This window comes from Corvus cornix, chromosome 3 (genome assembly GCF_000738735.6).
Source record: "Corvus cornix cornix isolate S_Up_H32 chromosome 3, ASM73873v5, whole genome shotgun sequence".
Lineage (NCBI taxonomy): Eukaryota > Metazoa > Chordata > Aves > Passeriformes > Corvidae > Corvus > Corvus cornix.
This window is the reverse complement of record NC_047056.1, coordinates 36,514,527-36,529,208: the sequence shown is the minus strand read 5'-3', so window position 1 is coordinate 36,529,208 and position 14,682 is coordinate 36,514,527. Positions and strand designations below refer to the sequence as shown.

Genomic DNA, 14,682 nt, shown 5'->3' with positions numbered 1-14,682 from the left:
GTGAATCCACAACAACTAAATACAACTTCTGGTTTTAATAATATGCTCCCTTAAACATTGTCCAAGCATATTAATGGGTGTTTGTAAAAGTTTGAACAAAACCCAAAATAATTCAGGTCATAAGGCTTGATTCCATATCACATTTCATTGTTACAGCACAGCAAACAAGACTGTTTACTCTTAACTGTGGTAATTGCTCAATATTACTGCCAAGTCTGTTGATGTATAACATTTTGAAGGTGCTTCTGCTATATTTTCACTAATGATTCACTGGATGATATAATGATTCATATTCCATCCTAGAAAAACCTCCTCTCATGCACACACTTTCAAGACAATGACAAAGTTTCAAATTTTCCTGTTGTAGTTAGAGCAACACCAATACTTCAACCAACTTTGCCCTTCCAATGGTTATGTGTGCAGTTGAAATCACGGCAAGCATGCAAAAATCTGCTGGTGTTTTACCTGGTGAGGTACGGAAGCGACACTGTCCGGTCATTGGATCATACTCCTGGTTTTCATCAGAGCACAGACACAGGAAAGAACCATCAACATTTTCACAGAGGGCTTCGCCACATACTCCACTCAACATTTCACATTCATTCACATCTGGGGAAAAAATCCGAAACATAAATCAACTGAGACCCATTACTGATTGTTCTTTTATCTCCTGTATCTGTGCCAATATTGTCTGCCAGATTACAGATGTGATCTCTGGGGAAGGATTAAAAACTCAGTAATACCTAAGTGGATTCATAAACAAGTATTAAGTCCTTTGAAATAAAGACCCCTGAAAATTGCAGTACAGTTTATAGACTGTAAGTGCTGATTAGGTGCTGCTTGGAGACCAGAACACAGTTTTTTGGTGTTTCTCATTGTTAAATACTTGTTTTTTCTGTGTATTCTCTTCTTGGGATTTAAGATTCAGAGTAATTTAATTTGTTTTCTTAACTTTATTATCAAACTTTCACTAAACTCAAGGAGCAAAATGAAAAGGTTATGGCGTGATTCAGACTGCACCACAAAAAAGAGAATTAATTTTCCTCCCCAAAATACCATTTTCCTTGTAAACAACCACTAAACAGTGAATTCCCTGGCCCCACTGCTACCATATGCCTATCATATACATGGACTCACAGGCTGCTCTGGGACCCACAGAAGTTATGCCCAGGTCACCCAGGGACCCCCACTGAACACTGCAAAATTCCTCTCTCCAAAAAAATCCACATATTTTTAACCCGGATTCCATACACCTGCTAACTAGCCTACCCTGAAATGCTTTTTTGATAGAAGACTTGTCTGTTGCTTAAACAAGGATTACCAAATACTACAAGGATCACTTTACTTGACTTTCTTTTTGGTTGCTAAAGTTGACATTTGAAAATCTACTTTGTCTACTAATGAGAGAATCTCATTAGTAGACAGAAATCATGCAGATTAGTATCAGAAATAGTAATTTCTGTATCACAATTCAGAAATTCCTATAATTGAGTGTAGGAATAATTTGTTGCCTACCAAAATCTAGTCTTCTGAATAAATGTTGATTTTTATATATTTTTATACAAATATGGATTTTAACTTAAAGTTTGCTCAGCATTTAAAATATGTATTTAGATTTTTGTTTTTACTGGGTTCTTGTCACAAGGAATAAGTCTTTTTGGGGAACATTGCCTAGTCAGGAACTAGAAACTTACTTTTTCCTGAAATTCTTTTGGTTGAAAACTGGCTTCAAAATTTATAAGAGTATTTTATACTATATATTTTTATACAAGAAAAGAAAAAAAAGCATTATTTCATGGTTCAGAATTACTTCACTGGGAACTCAAAATTAAATTTAGTTTCACACCATCCTTTCCTTCCCCCCCCCCTTTTTTTTTTTTTTACTTTCTTTGCTTCAATTGTTTTCATCCATGAAAAGTCACTGTATGACAAAACACACCTTGGTATGCAAAGTAAGTGCCAAGTGGCACAAAGAATTTTGTAACAAAACTATTTAATATATTAGAAAATGCATACAAACACTCTGTAAAACTTTTAGTTCCTCCTCTCCGTTTGGTATTCCATTTAGGTCTCTGTTACCGGTAAATGTGTTTCATCCTGCGTCTGGCTTGAAGAAATTGCTTAATGAATACCTTTCCTTGATCTGGTATTAATTTTATGTTACAAACTTGTGCTGCTTCAGATGGTTCTCCAGCCATCACTATTAAACAGATCTGGAAACCTATTAGTCACAAAAGAAATGTGCAGTATTTACATATCTACAAAAATCCCACATCATTTCATGGCAATGGGTGTCTTTCCTGGAGCTGGAAGCTAATGTTAAAACCTGTTTAAACACAATATGCCTAGGGAGGTGCCATCTAATTCAGCCTGGCTGCACCACATTCCAGAAGTTATTTCCTGCAGGGGGTAGTGCAGGGTCCTGGTTACTCAGCTAAGAGACTAAAGAGATGTAGCACCTAAATAGGCTACAGTATTAAACTCATTCTATTATATTTGTGAATGGTCCTGACATGCAGAAACAGGGAGGTTTCTTGGGTTTTTTAAAAGAAATAAAATAAGTGGCTCGGCTTAATTTGCTGTTGGCTTTCGTTTGTCCTAATAACAAGTTTTCATCAAATAGATACACAGTAAAGTTTCCATCTGGCACAAGGTTCAGTGAGTGAAGAAGAGCTCAACCCTATTTTAGTAGTAGGTGGCATAACTTTAATAAAAACTGACAGAAAACAAAAATGAGAAATGAGTTTGTTGGAGTGCTGTTATTGCTCACTTGAACTTTGCAGCAGTGACTACTTGCACCTATGAACTCACCTGTACACCCTTGCCCATCCTGTGTGTCCTGGTAGCCTTGGTAACAGAGGCAGCGGTAGGAGCCATCCATATTTTCACAGAACCCGTGACTGCCACATACCGTGCCATTCGTACATTCATCCACATCTGCAAGGAAGAATTTTGACATCAGACAGGCTGAGTGACAGCCAAAGGCAGACATTCATGAAGAGCGCAGAAAACCCACAGATGGGCCATTCTGCAAACAGATGCAGCTATGTCTCTCAACATATTGGGAAGGAACATAAGGACAAAAATTAAGGTAAGCACATGAACAATTTAAGAAATTGTTTCAGTGTTAGTTTTTCAGTAGATATGTCAGCAATGGTCAACTGCCTGCACCCATTTGTTTCACCAAACTTGCCAACCACAGCATGATGCTACATAGCACAGACTAAGGCATAGTTTAACTAATCTCTGACTGACTTACAGATTCTTCCAGTGTAGTATTATACAGTCAACAACATGAGAGAAACGGAACTCACTGTGCCTACAAAAAGAGTTCAAGGTTATGGCTACATCCCCTGTGCAGAAGTGATGCACAGATCTCATTCTGGCTCTCAGCACAGATCACAATTCCATAGTGTAAGTGGTAAATATCTGTGGACTGAGCCTTTTGTCTTTAATCCTGTAAATCTACACATACAAGTCATCTTACTCAGGTACACAAAGTAATTCCAATGCTGGAATGTTTTCTGCACTGGCCTTTTCATTTGTAGTTCCAGTTTTGGTTTGCTGGCCTTACAAGTAAGTCACCGGCATGTGTAAGTCTGTTCTTTGACTCAGCTGCCCCTCGAATTATAAAGAAGCAGAGCTGCTTGTGGCAGATTGCGATTTATTTCTGTAAGTGTATAACAAGTGCTAGGAATGCATTCTTTTATCTCCACTCAAAGTAAGACCTAGACCCAAAGCCATGGCCATATGTGGTCATTAAAGATGTCATGGGGTGCTTTTCAGGAGGAAGACCATTAGCTGAAACTGTGAACCTACCAGGATGCTAGGATTAGTACTTTCTGCCTTCTAAATTTCTCTGCAGTCTGAAGCAGAGAAATTATTGCTGTATTTCTTTCCTAAAAAACATTATGATGTTAAGTAAGGCTGCTGTCTGCTTTCCTTCTGCACATTTCCTCAAGGGATAATTACATTTTAAATGGGGAATAAAGTGATTTGCTCTTGATTTATCTGAGTACTTGTTACTATCATTAATTCTGCACATTTTGGTAGCCCTTCATGTGATGGAGCCTACCATCATTCTACCTCCAGTGAAAGCCTTTGGCACTCCCTGAACTAAAGAACTGCTGAGACTGAATCCTGCAGTGCCACAGAGAAGGCTTCTCTGAACAGGTGAGCAGCACTGCTGTTTGGTGTCTTCCTTCAAGAACAGAGTAGGGCTCAAAGGTAGTCCTGCCTACTCCTCCAGCTCTTCACAGCTGTGTCAAACAAAAAACTTCAGAAGTCAGCAAAGATGCACTGCATTCCTATCCTGACAGTGCTCACCAAGCAAGGACTTTTTTGCTTTTAAATTGTGTTTTATGCTCAGCTGAAAGGGAACTCTTGGTCTTTGAACCATGTGGTCACAGCCCACCAAGCTATCAAAATTTGAGCAGCATGTCATTACCATCCACACTTGTTACCTCTTCTGCTGCCCTCTTTTTCCCCAAGTGCTCAAATTCATTCACACAAGCTCTGCATGCCTCAGGGAGAGGTATTTTTGGGGTCTTGAAAACCAGCTTTTCCTGTGTGCTATGGTGGGTTCTAAACAGGTTTGGAATCGCATGTAGACTTTTAAGGCCAGAAGAGTCTATCTAGAGCCTTTTAAAAGGCTAAAAACCTGTCTCTGGCAATTTCTGTACCAATGGAATAAACGGTGAAATTTTAACATTTTTCTCAGAAAGACATGTCATTTCACTCTAGGATGTTTAAGTGATGGAAAATTCACTTCTACTGAACTGACCAGTTAACAATCTTCAGCCTACATACGAAATGCATACAAAACCTGTATGTACTACACACACCAAAATCTAGGGGACATATATGAGTATAATTGACAATTATAAAGAAAGTACTGGCAGATGGAACTGGCAGAAAAATTTATTTGGTTTTAAGTTTTGCAGTAAAGATTTTAATAGTCTTTACATCTTGATTTATTAAACAAAGGAAAAATACTCAAGGAATTTATGTTAGAAAGGGCTATTGTATTTGGCAAAGAATACAATAGCCAGTATGCTTATTCTCAAGGAATTGAATATGAAAATTTGGATGGTTTCTGGATGTTGAACTAATTGAAACCTACCACAAACCTTTCCTAGCAGAATTAATTCAAGAATGTGAATAAGCAACTTATCTGTATTAAAGACTGTCAGAGGTCAAGAACTACCTTTTACACCTTTTCATTTTCGAGTCCCCACTCAAGTGACAGAATTATAGAAAGATGCATATGGAGTTACCAGGAGGAAGACAATAAAAAGTCTTTACAGTGGTGTTTTCCTGGTCCCTCCTTTTTGCTGCTATGCACTGTCTCTGCATAACATAACTGATATTAATAGTCTCATGTGATCAGCAGAGTTTCACATATCTAATAAAACAACTGAATACTCTGTCTCTTAATCAGAAAACTCTGTTAAGAAAATGAATTAAAAATGAGTAAACAATGGTGGACTGACAGCCAGGAATTTCAGACAACAGACAAAAACACACAGTGCTTGTGTTTTCAGTGAACAGCTATGGTTAAATAACAAAAAGTTCCTGAGCCACAGGACAGTGACTTTGTTAAAAACCTACACAGAAGAAACTACAACTGGAGATTTTAGAATTACCCAAATAACAAAACTTCTCTTGCTTAAAACCTAAATGTTAAAGGAAACAGGGGAATGGTTCATGCAGCTAGCTCTTCATAGGTAAAACAAGGTCATTGACTAAAAAGCTGTAGAAACAAAACCTGTGATTTCAGCAAGTGTCCTAATTCAGTGTATAACACAGCTACAGAAGACAGTTTTGTTTCTAAGAAGTACAGTCTGAACATCTTTCAGTGCATGGGATATTACAGAGAAGGTCCAAGCACCAAATATTTTTCCTTGTCTAGACAGTTCACTCAAAGGACTCTTTTTTATAGCCGGAAAGGACATTTGTTTCTTTAATCACCCCGTAAAGAGTGATGCTTGTAATCGGCAGTTCTCTTGCTACATAGAAACAAAGTCAGGGGGAAAAAACTAAATATGAAACTAATATATCCTATGTCTATAGAGTGACTAAAGCAGTTCTCTGTAATTCAGCCTGTTTTAGAATCCATGAATCAGTGCTGCCTGCTTTAATCAAAAGGCAAAACATGTGCACTCATGCACACTCCCGTGCAGTTCAACACTGTGTTCCTGTTTTCTGACAACCTGAACAAGATGAAGGCAACCTCAACCTCAAGCATGATAACTTAAATCTCACTGAAATCTATTTACAATGCAAAATGTCTGGAAGAGGAACTGGTTCCTAGGATAGGTCTGTAAAGTCATTAGGGAAGCAGAGCTCTGATTCTGAAACTTCCAGGGCTACCCATAACATGCATACATAAAAGGAAGAAGCAAAGGTTGGATAGCTCTGGCGGGATGTGTAATTTTTTTGGGAGTGCCTGTTGCAGCAGAGAGAAGCCAGTGAGAGACATATGGGATGGGACATGGAGACAGAAGAGGTGCTTGAGGCAGGGTATTGACTTAAGCATCAGAGAACTTGAGGTTTTGCCAACATAGTTGATTAGCAGCCAGCTGGGTAAAACATCATCTTTACATGAACCCCAGAAAGCTCAACAAGGAACTAACGAGCACTCTGAGAGCCTTCCGTTCAGAGAGCCTGGCACAGTCAAACTGCTGAGCCTGGGGCAAGGCTGCAGTGGAATGTCACTGCTGCGACAAAAGTTTGTCTACACCTTGGAAGAAGACACAGTTTCCACAGCTGTTCAGTTTACTTTGGCCGATGGCCACAAAAACTCCATACCAGAACTGAATCACATGAGGTTCTTAAATGTTTTATGCTGTTGTTTCAAACTTTAAAAAAAAACCAAGTCAAACTCATAACAAAATGTCTAGAGATGCAGAAAATCTGCTCCCCAGGTACAGAGAGGTGTGTGAACCCAGGAAAATTTTCTCAGGTTCTTCCTCTGACGGTATAAATAGTTATTATCACTCACTTAACTAGAAGTAAATTCACAGAGGCACTTAGCGTAAAGAACAGTAGCTCCTGCGGCTGGAAGGCACATCCTTTCTCAGCACCTGGAATGTCACTCATTCCTTTTGTTTTATCTTGCCTTTTAGCATGAAACTAACACCACTACAAATATTAGCACTGATGCCATCAGTGCTCCGTTAAAATAAGTTTTTTCAAAGCTCTGGAGTTGTTTTTATTAAAATGACAGAATGGAGAAACTAATTGTGGTGGAAAAGGAGTGCTGCTGCTTCAGAGACTAGAAGTACCCTTGCTTCGCCAAGTTATTAAAATACTTTCCAAGTGCTGAATATAAAGTCTGATCTGTATTCCATACACAACACCAATTACTTGTGAAGCATGCTCAACTGGTTTTGTACTTGTTTTATTCTTCATTAAAAAGTTCCAAAACTAGTCACAATCCTGGAAATAAGATCTTGTGACTTCATCTTTTTCTATTTAGTAAGTTTGGCTTTTTTGTTCTAATGGAGATTAACTTTGTATTACTTCATCATATATGATAGCAACCTTTCCCTGGAAACTGTGCTACTTTATTAACTGTCAGAGATGCAGAGGAGGTCATTGTTTCTGGTACATCTCCTAACATTAGATGCCAATGACTTTGGAATTTTTTTTTTTGAAGTTGTGTTCCTTTTTGATTCTGCTTTTTTTAATTTCTGGGAGTTTGAATTCACAAGGTTGATAAGTGTTCTTCTAGCTTTGATTTGAAATAAAGTGTTTGGTTTCTACAAAGAGATGGCTGCATTCTTCTCTGGCCACTTTTTTTTTTTTTTTTTTTTTTTTATAGCTATGCTCAACAGTGAGGCAAAACACCTGCTACTACTTTTCTTGCAGAGAACTTGAAGATATGTAGCCATATCCTTCCTGAACACTGGGTGAAATGTATACATGCCGATGAAAGAGTCCATGAACATGCTTTGGAATTATCCCCATTACTTCAAATCATAAAATGTCGCCTCCTCCATCAATCATGGAGTTACTCAGATTTGCTCTCTCTAGCCCACTTGACCAGGCTTCTGTCTTGGCAGTAAGAGAATGGGTCTTTCAACTTACACCATGGTTACAAATGAAGTAAAATTTTAGAGAGAAAAAAGCACTAAAAAACACTCCAGAATGTTTTATAGTTATCAATAATAATTAAACCAAAAATGGTGTGCTTGATGTTATGCTATATCTAAATGTACAGCACTTACTCCCTTACATCAGCATAACAGTGCTCCTGCCAGCAGTGTATTTCATTTCACGAGAGATCACATTACTAAATACATGACTGGTTATATGCCAGCTTGAATAATAAAGCTGTAATGCTGGTTTTTCTCTGCTATAAGCAGGGAGAGTAAATGGAACAGTCAGAGACAAGTTTCAGTCTTGAGTCTCTGACCTCATCCGCCAAAGGACAAATGTTTTCACTATCCTAAGTGAACTATGAGAAGAGCTGGCCTGTAACCAATCACATATGGATTTACTGGCCTATAATTTGGGAGAGAGAACAGTTGCTTACTTCTTGGATGCTTGAGATCCACTATCCATAGGTTCTAACACCGAGCTATCATCTGCTCCGTGCTTCTCCTCGGCATGTACCCTGCTGAAATACTACCATTTAATTTTTTCCTCTTCTGTACTTTTCACACAAGACTTCTTGTCTTGAACGCTCCTCTCACCCATAAGAACAGCCATTCTTAATGCAGTTAGGGGAGTGTTTATTTTCTATCAGCATCACTGACTACACAAAGCTGCATACCTTCTTGGTCTCATTGAGCACAAGTGTCCTGTTTTAAATTCAGTGCAGGAGAGCAGCATCACTAGCAAACGTGTGTACACCATTAGCAACAGGATATACTCTCATGATATAGTAACATAAAAAACCTAGTTACCCTAAATTCCAGGCTCCTGCTTGATGTTGCTGTAAAGATCTGATTACTGCTATTTACTCCATTTCTGTAGTTTCAAAATGCCTGAAATGCTGTAATAAAAATACTGCACTTCACTACAACTTCTCACTGGAGTTACCATTCTGTTTTTCAAAAAAGTTTGGACGTGCAAAGCTCTGTTGTCTTCCACACAGCAATGAGAACATTCAGGCAGCCCAGGCTTGCTGATAATGCACTTAAGCTTCAAATTAGATAATCCTAAATATTCATGTGTATCTTACTCACAGAAACTTATCAGGAGCTTGAGTTCCAAACACACTTTGGACGTCATCTATTTATGAGAAAAAAAATACAGGCCCTTAAGTGGCAGATTTTAGAATTAGTAGTGACTGACTGACTACTTTTCTCACCCTCCTAATAGCAACAAATCAATGGGAATGGGTTATTATAACTTGCCTCACCTTCGCACGTTCGGCCATCTGCAGACACAGAAAAGCCTCGCTCACATATGCACTGGTAGGAACCATCCGTGTTTAGACACTCTCCGTGTGGTGAACAGAGGTCAGATCTCTCACATTCATTGATATCTGAAAGCACAGACACATTAAGAGCTTTGCAAATCATCACAGCCTTAATACTAAGCCTTAATTCAATTAATATTAAAAGCGGCTTTTATTTCCACCAGCTATGTAAATAGCTGTGTGAACGAGCTCATCTTCCAGAGTCACCAAATCTCCTGGGATCATTCTTAAACTCTGTAAAGATGTCATTATGTTCTGCTGCATCATACTCTTGCTATATCACTCTGTGACAAGGATGAGCAGAGAGTGATTTGTGAGATATCAGCATAAGTGCCATCCTAGCCAACATTTCTTCTGTGTTAGAGGAATTCTCAGACAGCTCCATCTCACTGCTTTTTCACTGCTGCACACTGGTCAACTTGGGCATCTGACTCCACATGTTACTAGCAGGTTCAGAGCTGCATCCTTCCCAGAAGGTTGATTTTTTTGTAATTCAAAGCCAAATGCTCTCTTTTTTTGCTGGTGGGGAGTGGGAATGATCCCATGAGGTTGCTGTGTAAGAGCTTGTCATCACTGTCTGTTTTGTTGGGTACTATTTTAAACTTAGAAAGCATTTTTCAAACTTGTGAATTTGAAAAACAAATATTTCCTTTTGATTGATGTCTCATGTTAGCAACCAAATCTGCCCTCAGAACTTAAGGACTGCATTCTTTCATTAAGGTACTACAACATTGTAATTGCACTTTTGTATTTTGCTTTCAGAAAATCTATTAAGAAGCATTCAGTACCATGCTGAGATCAAACACAAATTTACAAACAAAACTTACCCATGAGGCTCACTCATCCATTATCCCAACACTAGAATTTCTCATTTTTAACTGTACCTTTTGTTGCTTATAGCCACCCAGAATATATCAAAGTAGACAGCAATTTTGATATTCTAGAGAAATTATGATTTCAATATCATCATCTCAAGACCATGACATCCATTATATAATTTTCTTTAGATACAAACTGATTCTAGCCTGTGTGTAAACCTTCCAACCAGTGTCCTGAAATCATGGCCATAGGAGGAAAGAAAAGAGGCAGGCAGCTTGGGGACTTTGTATCTGCATGAAGTGCCTAAGGAAAAGTCAGTGCACTGTGCTTAACACAACACCTACATATGTAAAGCTTTCTCTGAATTCATAGCAAATGCGAACCATCAACTACTTCCTGAAGCCCTCTGAAAGTTGGGAATGGTGGGAGATCAACAATGACAAGGACAGTATTGTACATTCTCATACTGTACTCAAGAATTAGCTGTCTTAAAACTGCCAGAAAAATACTGGAAACCGAACCAGCTGATTATACAAGGTAGAATGATGTATTAAAAGACAGGAAAACAAAACTACCAGTGTTGGGGAAATAGAGTATAATATGTCTGAAAGAGCAAACTGCAGTTTCTCATGTTTTGGACTCTTTTCAACTTTCTCCTTACCAAAACGCATATCCCTAACTTCTAGTCTAGTCCAGATTCAACTTGTAGACACTGCACTCTGTGATAAATTTGCCAGTTTAATTCAATAGCTCTCTGTCTGTACTGTCTGTCCCTTAGTTGGCTCATAAGTGCTTTCAGTTTTGTTATGTTTATCCATTTAAAACATGAGGCATATATCTACTGCTTCAGATGGCAAAGTGAAGAGAATAGCAGGGTATCAAAGCTGGCATTGATTTTAGCTTGTGATCACTTCTCTTTTATCTGCTAAAGCAAGGTCTAATACAGCACTTCTGTATGCTGAATGCAACATTTTTTTGAATTAGAAAGCAGTCACACAGAATACTCAGAACTTTTACAGTGAATTTACTGTTTGCTGCAAAAGATCTTCAATGTGGATCAGCTGGAATACAGTTTCTCAGCTCAAGTCTAAACTGTGCACAAGAGAGCAGCCAAAGCAAAGTCCAGTGTTCTGGTCCTTCAGCCATTTAGAACATGAACATGCTATCACTTTCCAGTTCTAATACCATGGTTTCTGTCTCATAAAAATGGAGAGCAAAAGGGAGTGATGAGGCATGTCTGGGTGTCGCGACAACATGAAGATGGGATCATTCAGAACGAAAACCTGGGAAGTGTTTTTCTGGGTTTGGCAATGCTGACTCAGTCTCAGATAACACATTCTCTTCCTTCCCACCCACCCTCCACAAAGCCCTGCAAGTGTTTTAGGGGTGATATCTAATGTGACTTGATGCTAACAATGCTGCTCTTGTTTCATCCCTGATTCACAACACATGGAATGTTCTGTCAAAAAAAATTTTCCAGGATTTGGGAGAAGAGCAGTGCTGTATCTCTGTTAGTTCTAACATAGATTCTCTTTCAAGTTATGAAGGCTGAGACTTCAGCCTTTTGAAATCATTTCTCAGCATGTATTTACAGAGAGAACAGAATGAATGAGAATAGAAAATGAGAAGAGTAAGAAAGTACTACAAATGATAAATGAGTTTCTCTTCCTTAACATGTTCTGTGACTATCACAAGTTACACTTACAAACTTGCACATTTATAATAATGATCCAGGTATTTTTTTACACCTATTTCATACCTTGACATCCCCTATTCGCTATCTGCTGGAAACCATCCGGACAAGTGCATTTGTAAGACCCTTCAGTATTTATGCAGCTTCCTCTTAGGCAAACATTGCTGTCTTGAAGGCATTCATCAACATCTGAAATTAAAAGGCAACTGAATTATTAGATGATGTCAAAACTGATGAAACTTTTAATAGTGATACTTTGATACTAACATAACTTGAAGCAACTGTGGTACATGCATGGAAATCAAGTTTACTATGCCTTAGCATTGATTCTTTGTTATTTTCCTTTCATCATGTCATCAAACTTCTCATATTTCTAGAGGGCTTTGAAATTTGAATTTGTATGTGATTTATTCCTAGTAGATATGACTCATGTACCATCTGCATCTCTCACAAAAGCACATCTTAACAGTAATGCAGTTAAAAAGAAATCCAAGCTGCTGTACATTTAGAAGACAGACACAAATACACCTACTAGTGCAAATCTAAAAAAATCATCTTTGGGCATGTTTAAACCACCACACAGAGATCCCTGAGCTGGAAGTGACCTGACTCAGACGTCCCCTGAGAGCGGGCAAGCCCAAGCATAGCTGGTGTGTCACACTAGGCAGGATGTGCCTGTGGAGACTGCTCACACAACAGCCACGTGGCCAAGAGGCTCGTAGGACAGGGACCACACTATGTGCACTGCTGTGCTAATGTGTGGCTTTTCATGCAGTTCTTGAGATGCAATACAGCCATTTCACAGGCTTATTTAGCAGCTGGCTCATGAAGCTGAATGGTTGCTTTTGCACAGTGCTGCACTCAAGCCATAAATCCAGCTCCAGAGTCCAGGCACGCAGGATCTTGTTTCCCAGCTGCTGATACACCACGTTCAGCATCAAGCCTCAGGCCTGTACACTCTGCCCTGGTGTCTTGATATCCATGGGATAAATGGCTGACACACAGCAGGGAAAGTTTCAGGACACAAACTAGACACGAGGTAATCAAATATTTCAAGAAGAGGGCACTGGCATTGTCTCCATCTAAAGTATTTTCTTCCCATTGTCTTTCAAAAGGCTTAAGGTCCAATGGAGGAAACAGAGTACAGCTACTTGGGGTAGAGGATTAAGTCAGCAAGTGCCGACATTCCAGTGATATTATGCAGTTTTGGTTTCATTACAGCTAAAGATCACAAGGTATTTGGTGACTGTAACTCTAAGTTTTAAAAGCAACAGAAAGTAAGAGAGTCAAATAAAAAAGGCTGTCTCATAAGCAACTTCCCTCTGCCTCCACAGAGCCCTACCTAATAATCTACCAAGTCTATTGCTTTGATAATGTAGTTAGTTTCCTTTGAAAAACAGTAATCAAAGACTTTTCCCAGTATCTTTGATTATTCTGATTTCTTAAGTATGGATTTTAGCTGATTAGAATTGTAACTTTTTCCTGTGCTGGAGGAATGAATAACAACTGTAATTAAAAAGAGGACATGACCTCATTTCTACATTTATCTTTGGAAAGCCCACGCTATATCACTCTCCTTGGGATTTAATCTATTTAACATAAGTAAGAAATAGGGATAGCTTTCTTACATAAATGAATGTTATTTAAGATAAAATTGCACTTAATGTTGACAAAGTTGTGACCTTTAGATAACCACATGTTTTATAACCATTTTCAACTACGAAATAAAGTGTGGCTTATTTAAAAAGCAATTAATTTTGACTAGAAGCAGGAGAAAAATTAATGACTCCCTTGTGCTAAGTTAATGCCAAGTCTCACAACACGAAGGTGTCTTCTGCCAAATTCAGTCAAAATGCATTATTTTCCATATAGGATGCAAACCTCCCTTTCTCTGATGCAGGTCTTCATAGATCCTATGAGTGCTGCATGAGAATCCCCAGAAAAATCAGAGGCAGTAAATCATGCTTGAGACATTCAGTGCTTTTTACCACCCTTTACACACACGTCTTGAACATTTTGGCTAGCAAAATCTCTGAAAACTCTAGAACACTGGAGACTCTTACACTTTAGACTTTCTTCCAGTAACCCAGGTTCTTTGAGATGTACAGTCTGTACGCAAGTCCCACTGGTGCATATTCCCACTCCCTGTTGGTTAAGACAAGGCCTCACAGGTGCCCTCACACTTTGTGTTCCCTCTTATTCAGGGTGACAATGAGCAGAAAGTCTCAGTGTCACTTCATCTCAAGAACAAGATGCTGAATGAGAGACCAAGGCAGAAGACAAACATGCATGTGGGTGTGTATCTTGAAGACATACTGCATGTATACTTGTATACATCGATGTATACAAGTTATTTGCAAATAACTTTTTTTCTTAAACAAGTAAAATACCGCACAAAGGCTTCCAGACAAAAACTTCAGCCAGGGAGTTGCAGAGTTATGCAGTTGCACAGCATAATTCTGCCAAATTCTGCAATACCCCTAGAAGTTTGCACAAGTTATAATGATCAAAACAGCAAACTGCTTCTCACATATAACATCTTTAAGAAAACTTCTGAACCAGAAGAAATCCTAATTAAACAAACACATTTCTTTCAAGTGGTTTGCTAATTACATTGGTTTTACAGCATCATACATTTTTTGGGTATCCTCTGATGTGACAAATGTCCATACCTGGCTCTTCAAGAAACTGGACAGAATCTGAACCACTTTGTTCTTTCCAGACAACTGTGCTGTGCTAT

The 14,682-nt window shown here is 38.6% G+C and overlaps 1 protein-coding gene across 7 annotated transcripts in view; it reads right to left on the bottom strand.

Annotated features, from left to right (window-relative positions):
* The window catches only part of LTBP1 (latent transforming growth factor beta binding protein 1), a 191,993-nt gene that overhangs the window by 32,545 nt on the left and 144,766 nt on the right, over positions 1-14,682 (bottom strand). For all 7 annotated transcript variants that reach the window (XM_039568826.1, XM_039568825.1, XM_039568827.1 and 4 more), the window contains 4 exons: positions 12,009-12,131; positions 9,371-9,496; positions 2,812-2,937; positions 466-609 (listed from right to left, as the gene is read on the bottom strand). In XM_039568826.1, the coding sequence (XP_039424760.1) occupies positions 466-609; positions 2,812-2,937; positions 9,371-9,496; positions 12,009-12,131 (519 nt within the window). The remainder of the gene's footprint in view (positions 1-465; positions 610-2,811; positions 2,938-9,370; positions 9,497-12,008; positions 12,132-14,682) is intronic.